At 47.4% G+C, this 16,100-nt stretch overlaps 1 protein-coding gene across 1 annotated transcript in view; it reads right to left on the bottom strand.

The window, feature by feature from the left end:
• Positions 1-16,100, bottom strand: part of Spg (dedicator of cytokinesis spg) — a 126,566-nt gene that overhangs the window by 39,652 nt on the left and 70,814 nt on the right. Inside the window, exons 25-28 of the mRNA XM_077695583.1 lie at positions 12,515-12,724; positions 3,446-3,535; positions 2,682-2,786; positions 163-304 (exon numbers count right to left, since the gene is read on the bottom strand). Of these exons, the coding sequence (XP_077551709.1) occupies positions 163-304; positions 2,682-2,786; positions 3,446-3,535; positions 12,515-12,724 (547 nt within the window). The remainder of the gene's footprint in view (positions 1-162; positions 305-2,681; positions 2,787-3,445; positions 3,536-12,514; positions 12,725-16,100) is intronic.

Raw genomic sequence — 16,100 nt, 5'->3', positions numbered from 1 at the left:
CATCACTGTTTTGCGAAACCCACTGAGTGAAGTTGGCTTCCCTGCAGTGTGTTTTCGGTGACATCGTACGTCATCAGTGGGGCATTGAAAGCTTCGCTTCAAAAATGCCACAGTTGGCAGTTTGCAAACGCACAAAGTGAGGAGTCACTGCAGAGTACGCACACTGGTCGGGCGAAGAGAGCAGAGCGGCGTCGGGGGGCGCGTTGTGTGTGAGCAGCTGGGCCTCGGGGAACTGGCCTTGTAGGCGCTGGGTGAAGGCCCCCACCTTCTCGTACGCCAGGCCCCGGTACACAAACACCTTGTTCTGCAGACAACGGAAGGAAGAGAGGGGTGGGGATTAACAGGGAAGGGCTTCATTAAGGGGGACTTATAGACTTACTAATTCTTCATGACTAGGGCTGTTAGTTTACACATTTTATATTTTTTAAAAATCGGGGAGTAAAAACCAGGTGGTCTTTTTCAAACTGATAATCCGGAAAAAAATTAGGTTTTGTTGTAAAACTAGCCTGAATTCATGTTTTTTAGGGTTAAAGCCTGAAATTCATGTTTTTTTGGGTTAAATGTGGAGATGTACCAAGAAATACACTCAGTTTATTTTATCACTAGGTCTCACGAGCTTCTGGGCTCGAAGTCGTTAAAATTGGTTGTTGTTTCAAGCCGGTAATCAGGGGGAAATCTTGCATTTGTTTGGAAATGAACCAGCAACGGTGACAGTAAAGAGCATCGATTGAACCATTTTATTCACAGAAAGCTGGACATTGCGATTTTTTTTTACACATCCCTGTTCATGTACATTATCATCTGCATGCGCAACATGTCGGTCTCCATTCAAGACCTGCCCGATTGTTGAATGTATCTTAACTGGGAGAAAGTTCTCTGGACATCAAAGCTTCAATTGGCTAGGCACAACAATGTCAGTGCAGCATTTGCCTGCCTGGCGTTTGCCTGAGGCAGTGGCCAACGCTCAACGAGTGCAAAAGCTGTATTTGTGGTGACTGCTTCCAGCACGTACTGAGAACTCCAGACCATCAGCCCATGCTTGTGCAGATCGGCACTTTCGAAAGGTCTACATATTCAGGGAGAAATCGAGTCGAACCCGATTCTCCTCAAACGTGTTCGGAGTGTAAAAATAGGGCAAAATCGAGTTTTAACCGAAAACAAACAACCCAAGGACTTAAAAACGATTGTGTAGTGATATGAAAGGTTTTACAAATCCACGGAAGCGTTCCTAGTGGCGTAGTTTGCTTCTTTTAGAAATATTTCACTTCTTTGTCCAGACAAAAATAAACAAAAAATGTCTTTCAGTCTATCCAGTTTTCACTAGACGGCGCTAGCTGTCTAGCAAGCGAGAGTTTTATTTGTTTTTATTTCAGTACAGAGGTCACACGCAGTAGGCTCCCGTTAAGATGAACTCGAAGGGACCGTAAAAATTTGTTCGTATTATCAGGAATTTATCTTAAGCGGAGGTTTTTTGAATCATGGACGTCACAAGTGAGCAAAAATGTTGTTCGTCTTAACCGAGTTCATCTTAACGGGAGTCCACTGTATTTCAAAAATAAGCAAACCAGGCCGTTGGGAACATTGATACATGCATTTGTAAAACTTTTTCTACTGGTGCATGATGGTTTCTAAGTCCGTAAGTCCCACAGGATTGTAAACAGGTGAGTCCCCTTTAGTTTTTAAAGACGATAGTCTTTCTTGGGCTACTTAAACCCAAAAATTTTGGTCTGTCTGTATGTCTGTCCGTCTGTCTGTCTGTGACTCGATTCAGCCACCCGGCCAAAGCAAAACTATGCCTGCGCAATAGTCTTACATAGTCACAGCTAAATCTACCCGTCTATGTCCGGTGTAATGTTCATACTTGTCAACATTGTTGAAGAAGAACAAGACATTACGCAAATATGAGACAACAAATCAATACAGAAGTGATATTTGCAGTGTTCCTTTATAAAAGTTCAAACATGCTTGACTTTTGCGAAATTAAATACTTCATCAACTGCAGAAAAAGAAATCACTCCGCCGTCACCTGCTGTCGCCCGCGCCACTATAGCTTCTGGCGCCATTTTAAGAAATCAACCGGCAACAGTTACGCAAGGTTCCACTAGATAGGTTCCACGTTCTGCTTGCAACGCATGTGGAGTAGCGAAACGCGGTTCTATAAACGTTGAAGTAGGGTGCCTCGATTAACGCGCGTCTTCGCCGTACGGCAGCGTTCGCATCGAGACATTCGGTTTGGAGCAGTGGAACGCGGGAAATTTAAAAGGATTTAAGCAAACATTTGGCGTCTTTACCTTGGGAGGAGCGCGACGCAAGAGGAACAACATGAGAGTTGAGCGGTAAAGCGAAGGGAGGCATTTACTTCGCAAAAGCCGATAAAGACTATCGTCTTTTGACGGCATTTGCAACGAAAGGAGCAGATACGCGGCCAATTTTTCTGATAGACAACTATCCAAGTATCAAAGCTGATTCTTACTTCACAGCAAGTTTGTTTGCTAAATATTTGGGCGGGGGGAAGTTTTAACGGGGCTTGTTTCTGGACAGCATAATAGGGGCTTTGCTAGGCCCTTCTACATTTCAACATAATTAGGCAGCAGTCTCAAGCACACACCCCCATTTGGAAAATTCCATTGCGGGAGGCGGGATGATGAGCTGGGAAGAGCAGCGTCTTCTCGCACACTCACCCGCAGGAAGGAAGGGAAGCCCAGTCCGACGAATCCGACACGGAAGTACTCGGGCTCTGGCCGCAGCTCAGTCAGGATGTTCTCCAAGAACTGGGCATGGGTCCGCTGCGCGCAGTTGGGTTTGCTCCACGTTACGTGGGTGCAGAAGATTTACTAAGACCCCGTTTTTCACTCGTCATTTCTATCTGGAAGTGCGGGAAACTGTGCTTGCTGAGAACGCAAAATTAACCGCACAACTCTTTCGGCCACATACACAACCAAACGGAGAGGGAGAGAGAGTTAAGGCAACTCCACTTGCAATGCCATTTAACTCCCGACACCCCATTAAGATTTTGAAAGCTATGGAAGGGCTCGTTCTCTTACTTCCTTGGTTCTGTCCCATACACCTCCTCTGCATAAATATCATACTTTTACGTCTTTGTCATATAATGTGTCCATAATAGAAAAAAAAAAAAAAAGAAAGAGCAGCTGTCGATTACGATACCCCCTAATGCAAACTGTGCCTGCAAATGCCTTCGGAAAACCACTAATTTTCAATTGAAATGGGGCACCTTCACGCTCATTTTCAACCTGGCTCACCGAAAGGCTGCCTGCTTTGAGTTTTCTTTTCACTCGAGTGTCATTTAGAGCTGCAGCTTTGGCTTGCCTACATGCCTGGCTGGGTGCTCTAGTCTGCGACCAGCCCTGTTCCGATTCTGTCCACTGATGGGATCTTTAGCCCCCTGTTTGACACACTTGATAAACTGCGAAGCACCGACACTCACCAGGACAGAGCTGAGCTTCTCGTAGTCGAACAGCTGGCCCTCGTAGACGTTGGCGAGCTCCTTGCACAACGGCAGACCCTCTTCCCAGCACTGCAGCGAAGCAGCCGTCACAGGTGATGTGTTAACAATGGCTCTCAATAGGCAAACATTGAGCAATGCAGCAAAACCTCATCACAAGAGACAATCAAAACTCGGGAAACGTGTCTCTTGCAACCAAGGCCTCTTGTATGCGACATTGCTAACATGGCGAACACAGGGAAACCGACCAAACCGTTTTCATTCAAACGTCCCTTGTAAGCAAGTGTCTCTTGTAACGGGGTTTTACTGTAACTTAACGAAACAACACTCATTTTTACATTGATGACTGATTGTAGGGTTTAACGCGCTGACGCAACGCAGGCGATGAGGCACGCCGCAGTGGAGGGCCCCTATGGATTAATTTTGACCACCTGGGGATCTTTAACGTGCGCCGAAATCTGGAACACACGGGCGTTCTTGCTTTTCGCCTCCATCAGAAAAGTTGCCGCCGCGGCCGGGAATCGAACCCGCGACCTCGTGCTCAGCAGTGCAACGCCTTCATCTTTACATCCATCCACAGAGCGAGAGAAAGCTATAAAAGACGCAGACGACAAAGACCACCACTGATTCACATTTGGCAGCGTTTGGATTTGAGGATTTGGCAAACTTCACAGAAGGTGGTCAGCATGTGTTTGCTTGGAGTAAAGCCTTCGTCACAGGCCAGTACCCACAGTGATCTCACAACCTGCCGACAGTATTTGAAAATGGATTGGCAAGTGAAAGGTTGCATTTGATGGAGATGATTTATTTTCGCTGCGATTCCGTTTCTTGGTGTTACAGATTTTTCCCGGCTTTTAGAACTTCTCCAAGTATAAACCTGCTTAATGCATGTTCCCCTGTGGCATCTCTTTGCCAATGGGTCACTTGTAATAACACAAATGAAAGGCACATACGGTAAAACAACTGTTCATCTTTTTTCCCGTGACAAATATCCAGTTGAATTCAGCACTACATCGTGGAATCAACACAGTCCCCAGCACAATGGTTGCGAACCTGTGGAACAAGCAGTCTCTCTACATTTTTAAAGTCTATTGCTAGTCACATCTTTGTCTACTCCAATGGCCTGAGCGATAGTCCATTTCCCAGATAGGCACAAGCTTAACACTTCCAGTGCGATGCTGAACAGTAGTTAAATGTGTTGATATGCCGAAACCACCCTAAAAGATGCCCATTTTATTGTAAAAAAAAAAAAATGCTGTTTTAGACAAGACAAAAGAATTTATCATTACAAGCACTTTAACCCAGGTTGCTCACTCTAATGGCAAAGGTTCTGCCACTAAGTTGCAAAAGCCAAACAGCAGAGTTCTTTTATCAGTTTTTGCAGTGAACCAGTAGGTGGTGCTGGCTGTGCGCAGTTTTTTTTTTGGTAAGATGACACACGTCATCACCCCGCTACAAAGGGGATACCACTATCAATCATAATCATCATCATCATCATAATTGCCGGGTTCATACTTGCAGAGGAGCAGGATGCTGTATGGCCTGAAGCACAGGGATGCCAACACATACAATTTAAGGGGGTACACTGCTCTTGAAACAATTTTTTCTAATTTTTAAATAAACCAAGTGAAACTTGCCAGACCTGCCGCTTTTTTCTCCCTGATTTCAAATATGCCATAATTTTTTTCAGTCAGTCAATTAGTTCCCAGGATAATTAGAAATAATTAGCCATTTTGGAGGAACAATAGGCAAAACAGTGTTGGTCATACAACTGTAATTTTTATATTTTCTAATACTATGAATACTAGTGAATGTAATAAAAAAGCATTTTTTTATGTAACGCTAGGAACTAATTTTACAGCTCAATAAACTTTGGTTGCACCAGTGGTCAGGACCCATTTCGAACGTTGATTTCAAACTCCAAATTTCAATGAGTCATAAAATTAGTTCCTAGCATTACATCAAAAACCTCTTTCTTATTCCATTCACTGTGATTCATAGTATTAGAAAAATAAAGATTACAGTTTCATGACTAACACTGTTTTCTCTATCGTTTCTCCAAAAATGGCTAATTTTTTCTAATTATCCTGGGAACTAATTGACGGAATAAAAAAATAATGCCATATTTGAAATCAGCGAGAAAGAAGTGGCAGGTCTGACAAGTTTCACTTGGTTTACTTAAAATTAGAAGAAATTGTTTTAAGAGCAGTGTCCCTCCTTAAAGAAGATATCAGAGTACTTATTTCGAGGCTTGCAGTGGAAGGGATCTGCATGACAAAGCACTACAGTACAACGAAATGCCCCAATTCTTGGGGATTAATGTGCTGAAGCTACACCTGGCTGGTGTGGCACGCCGTAGTGGCGGGCTCCGGATTATTTTCGACCACCTGCGGGGCATCTCTAATGTGCACCGAAATGTCGAACACACACAGGTGTTTTCCCTTTTCCCCTCCATCTGAAAAGCTGCAGCCATGGCCGAGACCAAACTGCGTTTTTGAGCACAGCCAGAGTTCTTCAATATTGGCCTCGAGGACATACCGTGGCGCCACCTACGAGTGACGTCACTTGTAGGACGCCCGGTCATGTTGTCGTCTGCTAGAACACATTTCCTGTGCTTATGTGACCGTGCGTTTTTTGTTGTGGCCACCGTGTGCCCCCTCCTCGCGGTTTTGATGCAAATTGCAGAAAAAAGTTGTCTAGAGACCGAATAATCTGGGAAGGCAATCAGCGACTCGCTTGTTCCCGGTGACACTGCCATGTTTAGGTAGTTGCTACCATCGCGACGCCACCGACAGCTCGTACGCAGCCATGGCTGACGCCAAGGGCGATGACATTGATGCCGAGAAAAGTACGCTGTTAATTCATTATGAAATACTTGCGAGGTGATATGTACGAGACCGTGTGTGCAAAGAAAACAGACCTTGCAACAGCGACGGAAACGTGCCGCTCATTTGTGATCTCCCCGTGCGTACTGCGCGCATTGCCTGGTAAATGATTGACTACGTGAGACCGGTGGGCGGACTGCTTCATCACACATGCTTAAAAGTGCCGGCACGATCTGCAGTTTGGTTTAAGCAGTGCCTATTTCCCCTCCAATGTTTTTTTTTATTATAGTTATGACCTCATTTGATTAACAATCACCATCTCCGTACTGCTGATATGTTCACTTTTCAGGACAACTTGTCCGCAATGTATGAATGGTATTAAAGTGAGCTTTCGACGCCTTCGAGCGGGTTTAGACATCCCTATGTTTGCTTTTAAAGGGACACTGAAGTGAATTTGTCAAGCTCCCGTTTTTGCTTGCACTGCGTAGACTGGCTCAAATTAGCACACTTTTCATCGTTTATCCGGTTGACAAATCGGTAATTATTTTACAAAGCGCGAAAGAAGAAAAACTACCATGCGCGGTTTGTGGCGGCCGCACCAACTAAGGCTGTGACGTTGAGAGGAGGGGCGTCGTGATTGGATGATGCCCAAGGTTAGCAATCACACAAGTTTCGGTTTCGGTTCCGGTTTTGTAAAACATAACCAATGGCGTTGTTGGATGGGCATTCTCAATATCTCAGTAATCATCGTACCGCGCTTCTGCCATGTTGTCGGCTGTAAAATGCACAAGATAAGCCTCCCAGGACGGCTTGTAGTCGTAGCATTCACTAGCCGAGACCTACGCAGTGCATGAACGCCCTCCGCGTACCCGCAGACGCCCAAATGTCATGCGTTTTTCCCCCATATTTGGAGCTTGCCTCCCTCATGCCTGTATCGTAAAAAGCGTGTTCGCACCAGGCCAAGGGTCTGTTCATTCTGGCCTGTGCCCACTGCCTGCAAGCAGTCGGTGCTTATGGCAACAGCACGCCAACGAGAACTCGCTAGCGCGCCAGTGCCAGCCTGCGCGGGTTTTGTGAACTTGTGTTCGTGTAGCCATGAAACGTTGCGGCCCAAAAAAAGGTGAACTCAATATAGAAAACATCGGCGGAAAACAAAAAAAGTTAACTTACAAAAAAAAAAAGCACGTACCCGCGGGGATTCGAACTTGTGACTTGCAAAACTTTTGCGGTGACATACCCAACGCCCCAGACCACTGAGCTACGGAGCGGGACGCGAAACCCTTTCTAATATAGGGTATATATTGTACAACCGGTTTACACTTTTATTTAGTTTTGGCATTTCAAGCAGCTTAGGTGACTATTTGTTGTACTGCGATCGTGCAGTAAGCGTCGCCCGAGCTTCCACAGTAGCTCACGTCTAGCAATTGCATTTCGTAGACGTAAAAGCGTTCGCAGATGCGTAGTCGTGCTGCTGACCGCTGTGCTTGTTCGCCCAGCGCAAAAAAGTGCTTCCCGCGCCCTAGTTTTACGCTGTACGGTAAAAATATCAGTTGATTTTATTTCCTCAGTACCTATATTGACTTCGCTGACTCTTCTCCCGCCTTCAAGAGGCCTTATATTTTCCTACTGGCGTACCAGTCAGCGAAGCGTCGCATGTGCGCTTGTGCAGCGCTTGTGTGAAGCGACCTTGACTTGGAGCAAGATAAAGTGTACAAACAAACCAAGTAAAGAAAGGCACATTCTTCCATTCACAAACGTGTCCTGGCTTCGTTTCAACTAAGCGAACGAATTGCGACCAAGCAATTTTTTTTTAACCTCCTTGATTGCGACGACCCGCCGGCGGCCGGCGGACGAAACGCTGGGCCGACTGACTCTGTCGGCCGGGGAGCCGTGCAGTAGCGCAGCCGTGGCGCAGCCAATTGCCAGCTCATCCCCTCCTGACGTCACACGAAAACGCCACAGAAAATGGGCGAGCGTAAAGAGAGGAGGACAGCATTTTCGAATTAGTTTTTCTACTAAATAAAATCGCGTAAACGCGCCTAGAGTGGTCGAAACATGGCCTGGGGACTCCGGACTACAATTTGCGCTAGTAATCCCGCAATGTTTACATATCACTTCAGTGTCCCTTTAATTAGGACCTCGCCATGGAAATTTACAATTGCAACGTGGGCTTTTGTCTGTTCACAATGAGCCTGCACCTTTCTCTAGCATCAAGTTCGAGAACTCAAGACTGCTCACAAAAGGCGCGGCTGTGTACGTGGCGAAACATGTCGTGGGGTAATGGGGAGCTTTAGAATACGGGAACCAAGCGTTGGGGGACCCCAAAAAGTTAAAGGGGTCCTGAAATGCCTTCCGCCGATGCATGGATGTACATGTAACCAAATAAAGCAATGTATTAGCAATCTCCTCCTGCAAGAATTTTGTTAAAGCGATGAGTATTAGCTGAGAAATCGTAAATCAAAAACCGCGAATTATCGTCGCGCCGTATTTCCTCCTCCTTTCAACTGTTTCTTCGCTGTTGGCCTCCCCTCCCATGATGCTCCGCTCCTCAGCGGTGACGTACTTCCGCTATTGCGCTCCCACAGACTGCCGTCTGCTACGGGCCAGCTCTTTCGGCTTTTTCATCTCTGTAGACACCATGGACACAGGCTGGAAAAGCGAACGAATGACCTGGCCGCATGTGTGCGGCCTGGCCTTGCCCTTTCGCGGTGTACGTAGCTGCAGGGCTGCAGTTGGTATCGGCGGCGAACTCGCAGCCGCGTGGGGAGAATCGTGCGCTCGTTCCCTTTGGTGCACCGCGCACTGTTTATCCAAAAAGCGCGGTCTCAGATGTGGCCCCGCTGGTGCCGGGTGTTATTTTGCGGTGGTTGTAATTCCTACTACCGGCGGCATGTGAAAAAAGACATTTTCAACCGACACAGAACCCGTGCACAAAACGCGCCGGATCGGATCGCTTTATCAGCGGCGATGAACGTGAAGGCGAAGAGCAAACCAACGCTGCACTTGATCAGCGAGAACCCGTGTTCTGACAAGCTGCACCCATGTGTTGCATTCAACACTGACGGGAAAGCGTTTGTTTGCACTTGTTTGGATAGTCGTAAAATGTCCAAACACTCCGGCACTCCGCTAGCAGATCAGCCAGCGAGACATTTCGGAAAACATTTGACAGATGGCGCCGTATGCATTAGTGTGTCGCTACGCAAAACTGATGAGACGCTCTACTAAAACTCCCATCGCGGTGTCACGTAGCGGGACGCAAAAATTTAGCGTTTAGCGTATGCAAAGGCCACAAACGCTGTACTAAAACTCTATTAGCAGCAAAATAGCGTGCGTATGTGAAACCGCTTGCGTTTACAAAGCTGCACGCCGAGCGCGTACGTTTCAAACCTAGTGACATCGTTTAAATACACTGGCAAGCACAGTGTAACGTAGTCAGATATCAACCGTATGCTCAGGCGACAAGCAAGAGCTTGTTTTATGTGGGGCGGAGATTGCGCATAAAGGCCCGTTCGCACTTGCGACGAAAGCGAGTGAGAGCGGCAGGAATTCCGTCGCTTTGTCGCGCGACGATCGTTTTTGTCGAATGGTCGGGACAAATTTTGGTTGCGCGACAGAATTCCCGTCGCTTTCACTCGCTTTCGTCGCAAGCGGGAATGGAAAGTTCTGCCGCTGCCGTCTGCTACGCAGCTCGGAGGTAACCGCGCGATCTGCTCGGGCCGGATGAACGCGCACACTCCCGCACGGCAGCGCCCCAAGCGGCAGACGGCCGCGTACATCGCTCCCGGCGCCCGCCTGGAGCCCGCCCTCGGCACACTAGCCAGTATATTTCAGGCACTATAATGGAGGAAAGATTTTTTGCTTCCGATGAACCTAGTTCTTTGCCCCTGTGTTTTTACATACGTGAAGTGGTTAGCACGTCGTCCTCACGCAGCTCTGTATCGTCGTAGCATCGCTGATTGTCCGAACGAAGCTTGCAGCTAAGCCAATGCAACGACCGAAGCTGTGTGTGTGTGTGTGCATCGCCTCCTGTGTGTTGTGGACGCGTTCATTTCGCGATGAAATGCGACATTGTACTTCTGCGGGTGGATAGTGCTTCCCATGGTCTGGATTATCTTTCTCGAACGACGTACCACTCAACCTCGCATTTGGTATGTGCAGTGTGCCTGGCTAAAAGCCTTCTCGCTTGCGCGCCAGAGTTGTGACTTGCTGCTCGTCCCCGCAAACCGGGTGTGAGGTGAGTGCCGTATTTACGACGGGCAGGAGGAGGCAACTCATCGTCTGTCAATCGCGGTTCAGACTTGCAACGCATGTTGTGACGTTGCGTTCGTTCGAAACGCATCTCTGGATTGTTTTGAAGTTGAATAAAATGTACGCGTCAAACCCGGGCATTCGGCTCAGGGCGTTCTCTGCGATTGCACCAAAGAAGTGCCACGGGACTTTCTTTATGGTACGTACTCACGTAAGATAAAATCCACGTCGTGTTATGGCCGTGTTGCATTCAATACAAACGGTTAAGCGTTTGTTTACACTTGTTTCGTTTGTCGTAAAATGTCAAAGCACTCCGGCACTCCGCTGGCAGATCAGCCGGCGAGCCGACGCTGAGCAGACGACTCATCTCTTTGCCGGAAGTGCGTGAAAAAGCCGCCCAATAGCAGGATGTCTAGCTCATGACGAACATCTGGGAATCGATGATGTAGACATGTGAAGATGGCGGCGTCCAAAAACACGAAGGAAAGGGTGAGAAAAAAGCGACAAACTTTGCAACAAAAGTGTGAGCTTTCCGCTGCGCGTAAAAGAGTAATACTTGGCACAGGTGACGTTGGCGACGCAATCTAGCGATTGCGCTAGTTCATTTAGTGTGCTCAAAATGCCTTTCAGGGCCCCTTTAAGGGAACCCGAACACAATATGCTTATGTGCAGCGATATTTAGAAGAGGGCCTTCTCCAACAGCTCGCAGCCGGCTTCGGATGCTTGGAGTTGGATGTTGGGAACTTTAGGCTTAGCGTCGTGGCAGATATTTCATTGCTGCTATCATTAGAGCAGTGAACAACAGTCCCTAGCATAACTTTTCACCACACTGTCATCCCATTTCTCGTATGTGTAACTTAATATCCGCTGTGATGCCATTTAGGCGATTGATGATCCAGATACCTGCCACTGCCTTGGCTGATGCTAGCGCGGAGGTATTGCCATCTTTCGGCCGCTCGCCGCACCAGGCTTTCGGCCACTCGCCGCACCAGGGAAACACTTGAGCACTATTTCCACTTTCTGCCCACAGATGGCAGACTACTGTATTTTCTCGCGTATAACCCGCCCCTGCATATAATCCGCACCTTTACTTTCAGCCCGCTGGAAAAGAAAAAAAAAATCCTCACCTATCGCCCACATACCGCCTACTCAAGCAACACATCTCAAGCTATGTAGACAGAAACAGCGTATATTTAGCAAGTAGAATACACTGACTGCAAGGGCAAAGTCACAATTCACTCAGTGTCACTGCTCTAGCTAGAAAGAGAGAGAAAACATCTTTATTTGTCCTGCAACTTAGACGCTGCCTTACGTCGTGTCGGACTGCCGCTCGTTGTCATTTACCTACTCATGCAACGCCTCTGGTGGAGACAGCACTTTCGGGGCGCTGAAGTTTGAGGGCGTCCAACACCTGCTGGACGGCCATGTGTTGTATTTCGTAGTCCTTGCTCATAGCCGCACTTGTTAGGTGCGGCGGGAACGTCTCGGCTGTACTAGCTTCACTTGGATATACTCTGCAGTCCCACAGGATATGGGCTGCCGTGGCCCTATCCTTCTTGCACAGCTAAAGCTATCAATTGAGCCCCAGTCCTCACTGTTGTACACAAGGTCATCTTCACGGCACAACGTGAATTGCCGGGGAGCTTTACCAAAGGAAAACCACCCCTATTATCCGCCCCCCTACTTTGCCACTGAAATTTTCGCAGTATTGGTGCGGGTTATACGTGCACAAATACGGTAGTCAACTTGCCGCGTGCTTGCCCCTGTTTGGCTCTAGCACAGGAGAGACAACCGTGGACCGGTGTTTAATACATGTGGCCTATGGGGAGTTTGGTAACTGGTGTATATTGAGAAAATCTGTGCTCAGCACCACAACGCCTTCACCACCGCCACAACAGTACAACAACAACGTGGGTGCCAAACCTTGCCAAATGAGTCGCACGCGAGAGCGAGAGGTCGGGAGTGACCCCGTGCTGACCTTTCCGTGGTCGAAGTAGAGCAGCATGCGCAGGTAGAGCTCCTCCTTGAGCCGCCCCTGCTCCCCCTCCTCCCAGGTGAGCAGGTCGGCGTGCAGGCGCAGGGCGAAGGCCGCCTCAGCAAAGTGCTCGGCCGGCACGTGCAGGTCGCACAGCTTGTGCACGTAGCGCACAAACAGCTCCCGCCGGCCAGACTCCTCCCGGTAGAAGTGCTGCGCGCGTTGGGGCGGTCGCAGTTGAGCGAATGAACCGAAAGGCCGTGGAGACCGAATACACGCTTGCTTAGTATTAAACTGCTTTGCCCCGACAAAAATAACACAAATTTTATAGAAAACTTTAAGGAAGTGACGGAGATGTTAAGGAGTCCTGAAAGGCGTTTTGAGCACACTAAATGAGCTAGCGCAATGGTTGGTTGGGTGTTCAACGTCATCTGTGCCAAATATAAAATTTTTATGTGCAGAGGAAAGCTCACACTTTCGTTGCAAAGTTTGTTGCCGCGCTCTCACCCTTTCCTGCGTGTTTTGGGTGCCGCCGTCTTCCTGCAACTTAAACTGAGGACGACTCAGCGAGCAATGGAACGGAAGCTGATAGGTGTAATGTTAAGGGACAAGAAGAAAGCGGAGTGGGTCAGGGAACAAATACGTGTTAATGACATATTAGCAGAAATGAAGAAGAAACGGGGGTGGCCATGTAACACAAAGGCAAGATAACCTTTGCCAAGGAACTGTAGAAGGGCGAGTGTAGTGGTGGTGCCTCTAGTTCCGTTTCATTGTATCACTTGAATGCTAACACACAGTTCACATACTGATAACTGCGTGTTTAGTGCTGGTCCACATCACGTCACTGCTGCCTCTATTCCTGCACTGTAGCGGGAAATTTGACAGTTTATCAATATATTTCTTGCATTTTTTTTCGTTAATAAAACATCTTTTTTTGGCTGGAATGAAGCTGACCTAGTTACCAATGGAGGCTAGTTCTTTCAAAGTGAGCAAAGTTGTGTTTTCTCTTGATTTTTTCCAAAAAAAGATTTCTAAAGATCACACTCACATGCTATTTTTATTTCTAATCTACAAGTTCAAAAGCAGGCACCACCAAAGTGTTACTGCCTTGTTATTCGTACTCACTCAGCCATAGCATTTGTAATTCCCCCATGGCGCATTTTTGCCCACATGCGTTTTTGGACACTTTCTTGTCCACTTATCAAGGCCTGTCAAGTGAGATTGCTGTACTAGCTAAATTTTCAACCGCCGTTTGCCTCTGCTCAGTTACAGCGTCTACTGTGACTACGCTCGTCTCTCACTGCACAAAACTTGTCTTCAAACACCCCGAGCGTTCTCCTCTCTCACTGATCATCACTTTTCTTTAACTCTCCTATCAAATGCAGCCCAACGCCACGTCTTGCCAGCCTGTGATCATGTCTCTTGATCTAGCCCGAAACCACCCTGCCCCGTAACAGTTCACAGTTCGAACTAAGTCTGTTTCAATCCTCCTCTCTCTCAATTGGATCTTTTTTTCCAAATGCATTCTTGATTTTTGCACAGCACAACATCGCCCCCCCCCAATTTCTGGGCACTAGTAACCACAATCCCAGGTTGTTATCCACCCCTAGTAAAGTAGCCTGGCCCGTACTAAGTTCTGGCTACCGGTACCACAGTTCTTTCACCTTCTCTACCTGCTTTGTACCTGACGTGCATCGAGGGGCAGCCAACCTTTCCTGTGGCCCAGCAGTTACTCCGTTGTAGGGCTGTAAGCAGTTCCCTCTAAAGCATCGTTTGAGCCCAATGCTATAGTCCAGTGGTTCTCAGCCGTGACTGCCCCAGGGACCCCTTTTGGGCTTGCGAAAGTGATGGGGGACCCCACGATGGAGCATATGTTGTTTGGTGTCAAAATGCCAAACAATTTCTACTTGCAGCTTACGTAGCCCACACACTTATTCGATGCCCGCCTTTTATGGTTGACGCTAATGACGATGCGCACCATGTTAAACAATCTGGTCTTGAATCGAAAATTCTTCTAAACACCTATATGTTGCCTCTTCTGTGTCTGCTTTTTTCCTTCTCATAGCTGGCGTGTCGTGCAAAAAGCAGATGCTAAAATAGGGCTACGCGGAGAAACTAAACGTACATGTAACGCGGCAAAGCCACCTTATTGCATTGCAAGAAAGTGCTGGCAAGATCGAGAAAAGAATGGCGGGAGTAAAAGTTTTGAGGTAAGCTTCGTGGACCCCTCAAATGCTCTCGCGGACCCCCCGGGGTCCGCGAAACCCCATTTGAGAATCACTGCTATATAGTCCATAGAAATCGGGCTAGCCTGCCATCTGGACAAATTTTGCACTACAACGGTGGGTCGCTGTAGTGATGAAAGCATGCAAAAAACAGCACACCGGATTGACTGCACTGCCCTTTGAGTGCACCATCCAGTGCACTCACTGCATTTGCCACTGAGGCATTTTTTTAGAACCAAATGGCTGCTGTAACACATTCTTATTGTAAAACTAGTTTTTTTTCTTAGTTTTTCTGGCCTGATTCCTTTTCTCTAGCCAGTGAAAGTGAAAAATTGGCGTTGTCTGCTCGCACGCCGCTTGCAGCTGTGGTCGTCTGCACTGGTGAGCAGATGATCAGAGGCGTGCACAGAACTGTTTTCAGTTTAAAAATTTCTAAACAAATTTATTCCGACCCAAGAAAGTACGCAATAAAATATTAATGATGGGAAAGCTATCTAAACAACAATTTAGTTTAAAAAAAAAAGATGCCTCAGTAGCAAAAAAGGGCCCGTACACTGACACAATGCTGCACTCGATAAGTGCGCTGTTCTGCCCGAGGCTTTCATCATGAAAAAAAGCCCGCTGATGGCCTTGGATGGCAGAATAGCCTAATTTCCAGGGACTATACCAATGCCACTGAGCGCGGGTGGCTGCGTGAGACAACTGCCCTTTTGGCATTGCTAAATACTTAACGAGGCCATGAAGAGAAAACACAAGTTTGCCTCATTCGAAAGATTGCCTCCTCGTTAGCATCATACTGACACCATTCTTCACGTAAACTTCACTCAAATAAGCTATATAATTAGGAAAAAAGGGAATGGCCATACGACCCACCAACTCATTTCCCTCAACAGAACCTATGATGTCATACACGCCAGCTCTGCGATTGGCTTAGGCCAGCAAAAGCAAACGCAAATTAGGCAGAGCTTATAAGGTTGGGGAACAAGCTATCCGCGCTTAAATTTAGGGCACATTATTTTTAAAGCCGTAAGAATGGTGGGACATACAGTGGAAGTTATGAAAGCACACGTAAACATACGAGTACCAACGCGAGCTGCTGTTGGTACTGTGCGCACTGCGCTTGTTTTAGCTGCACAGCAGTCCGCCGCTTTGGAGTTGTCTTACACGACACTGGCCAATTGGCGCAAGCAATGGTGTCTTACGGGACCGTATTTGTCGAGCGAGCACCATGTTTCGCGAAACGATTACTTTCTCCCTGAGCAAAAACAAGCCAGGCACAAATATGCGGTAAACCAATCTCCACTTCACACCACGTTTCAGCTTGAAAAGCCGTTCTTATGATGTCACTGCAGACGTCATGAAAA

The sequence above is a fragment of the Haemaphysalis longicornis genome, unplaced genomic scaffold, assembly GCF_048455015.1.
Source record: "Haemaphysalis longicornis isolate Haplotype H1 unplaced genomic scaffold, Haemaphysalis longicornis Haplotype H1 scaffold_15, whole genome shotgun sequence".
NCBI classification, from domain to species: Eukaryota; Metazoa; Arthropoda; class Arachnida; order Ixodida; family Ixodidae; genus Haemaphysalis; species Haemaphysalis longicornis.
Note: the sequence above shows the minus strand (reverse complement) of the source record. Positions and strands in the feature narration are given on the sequence as shown.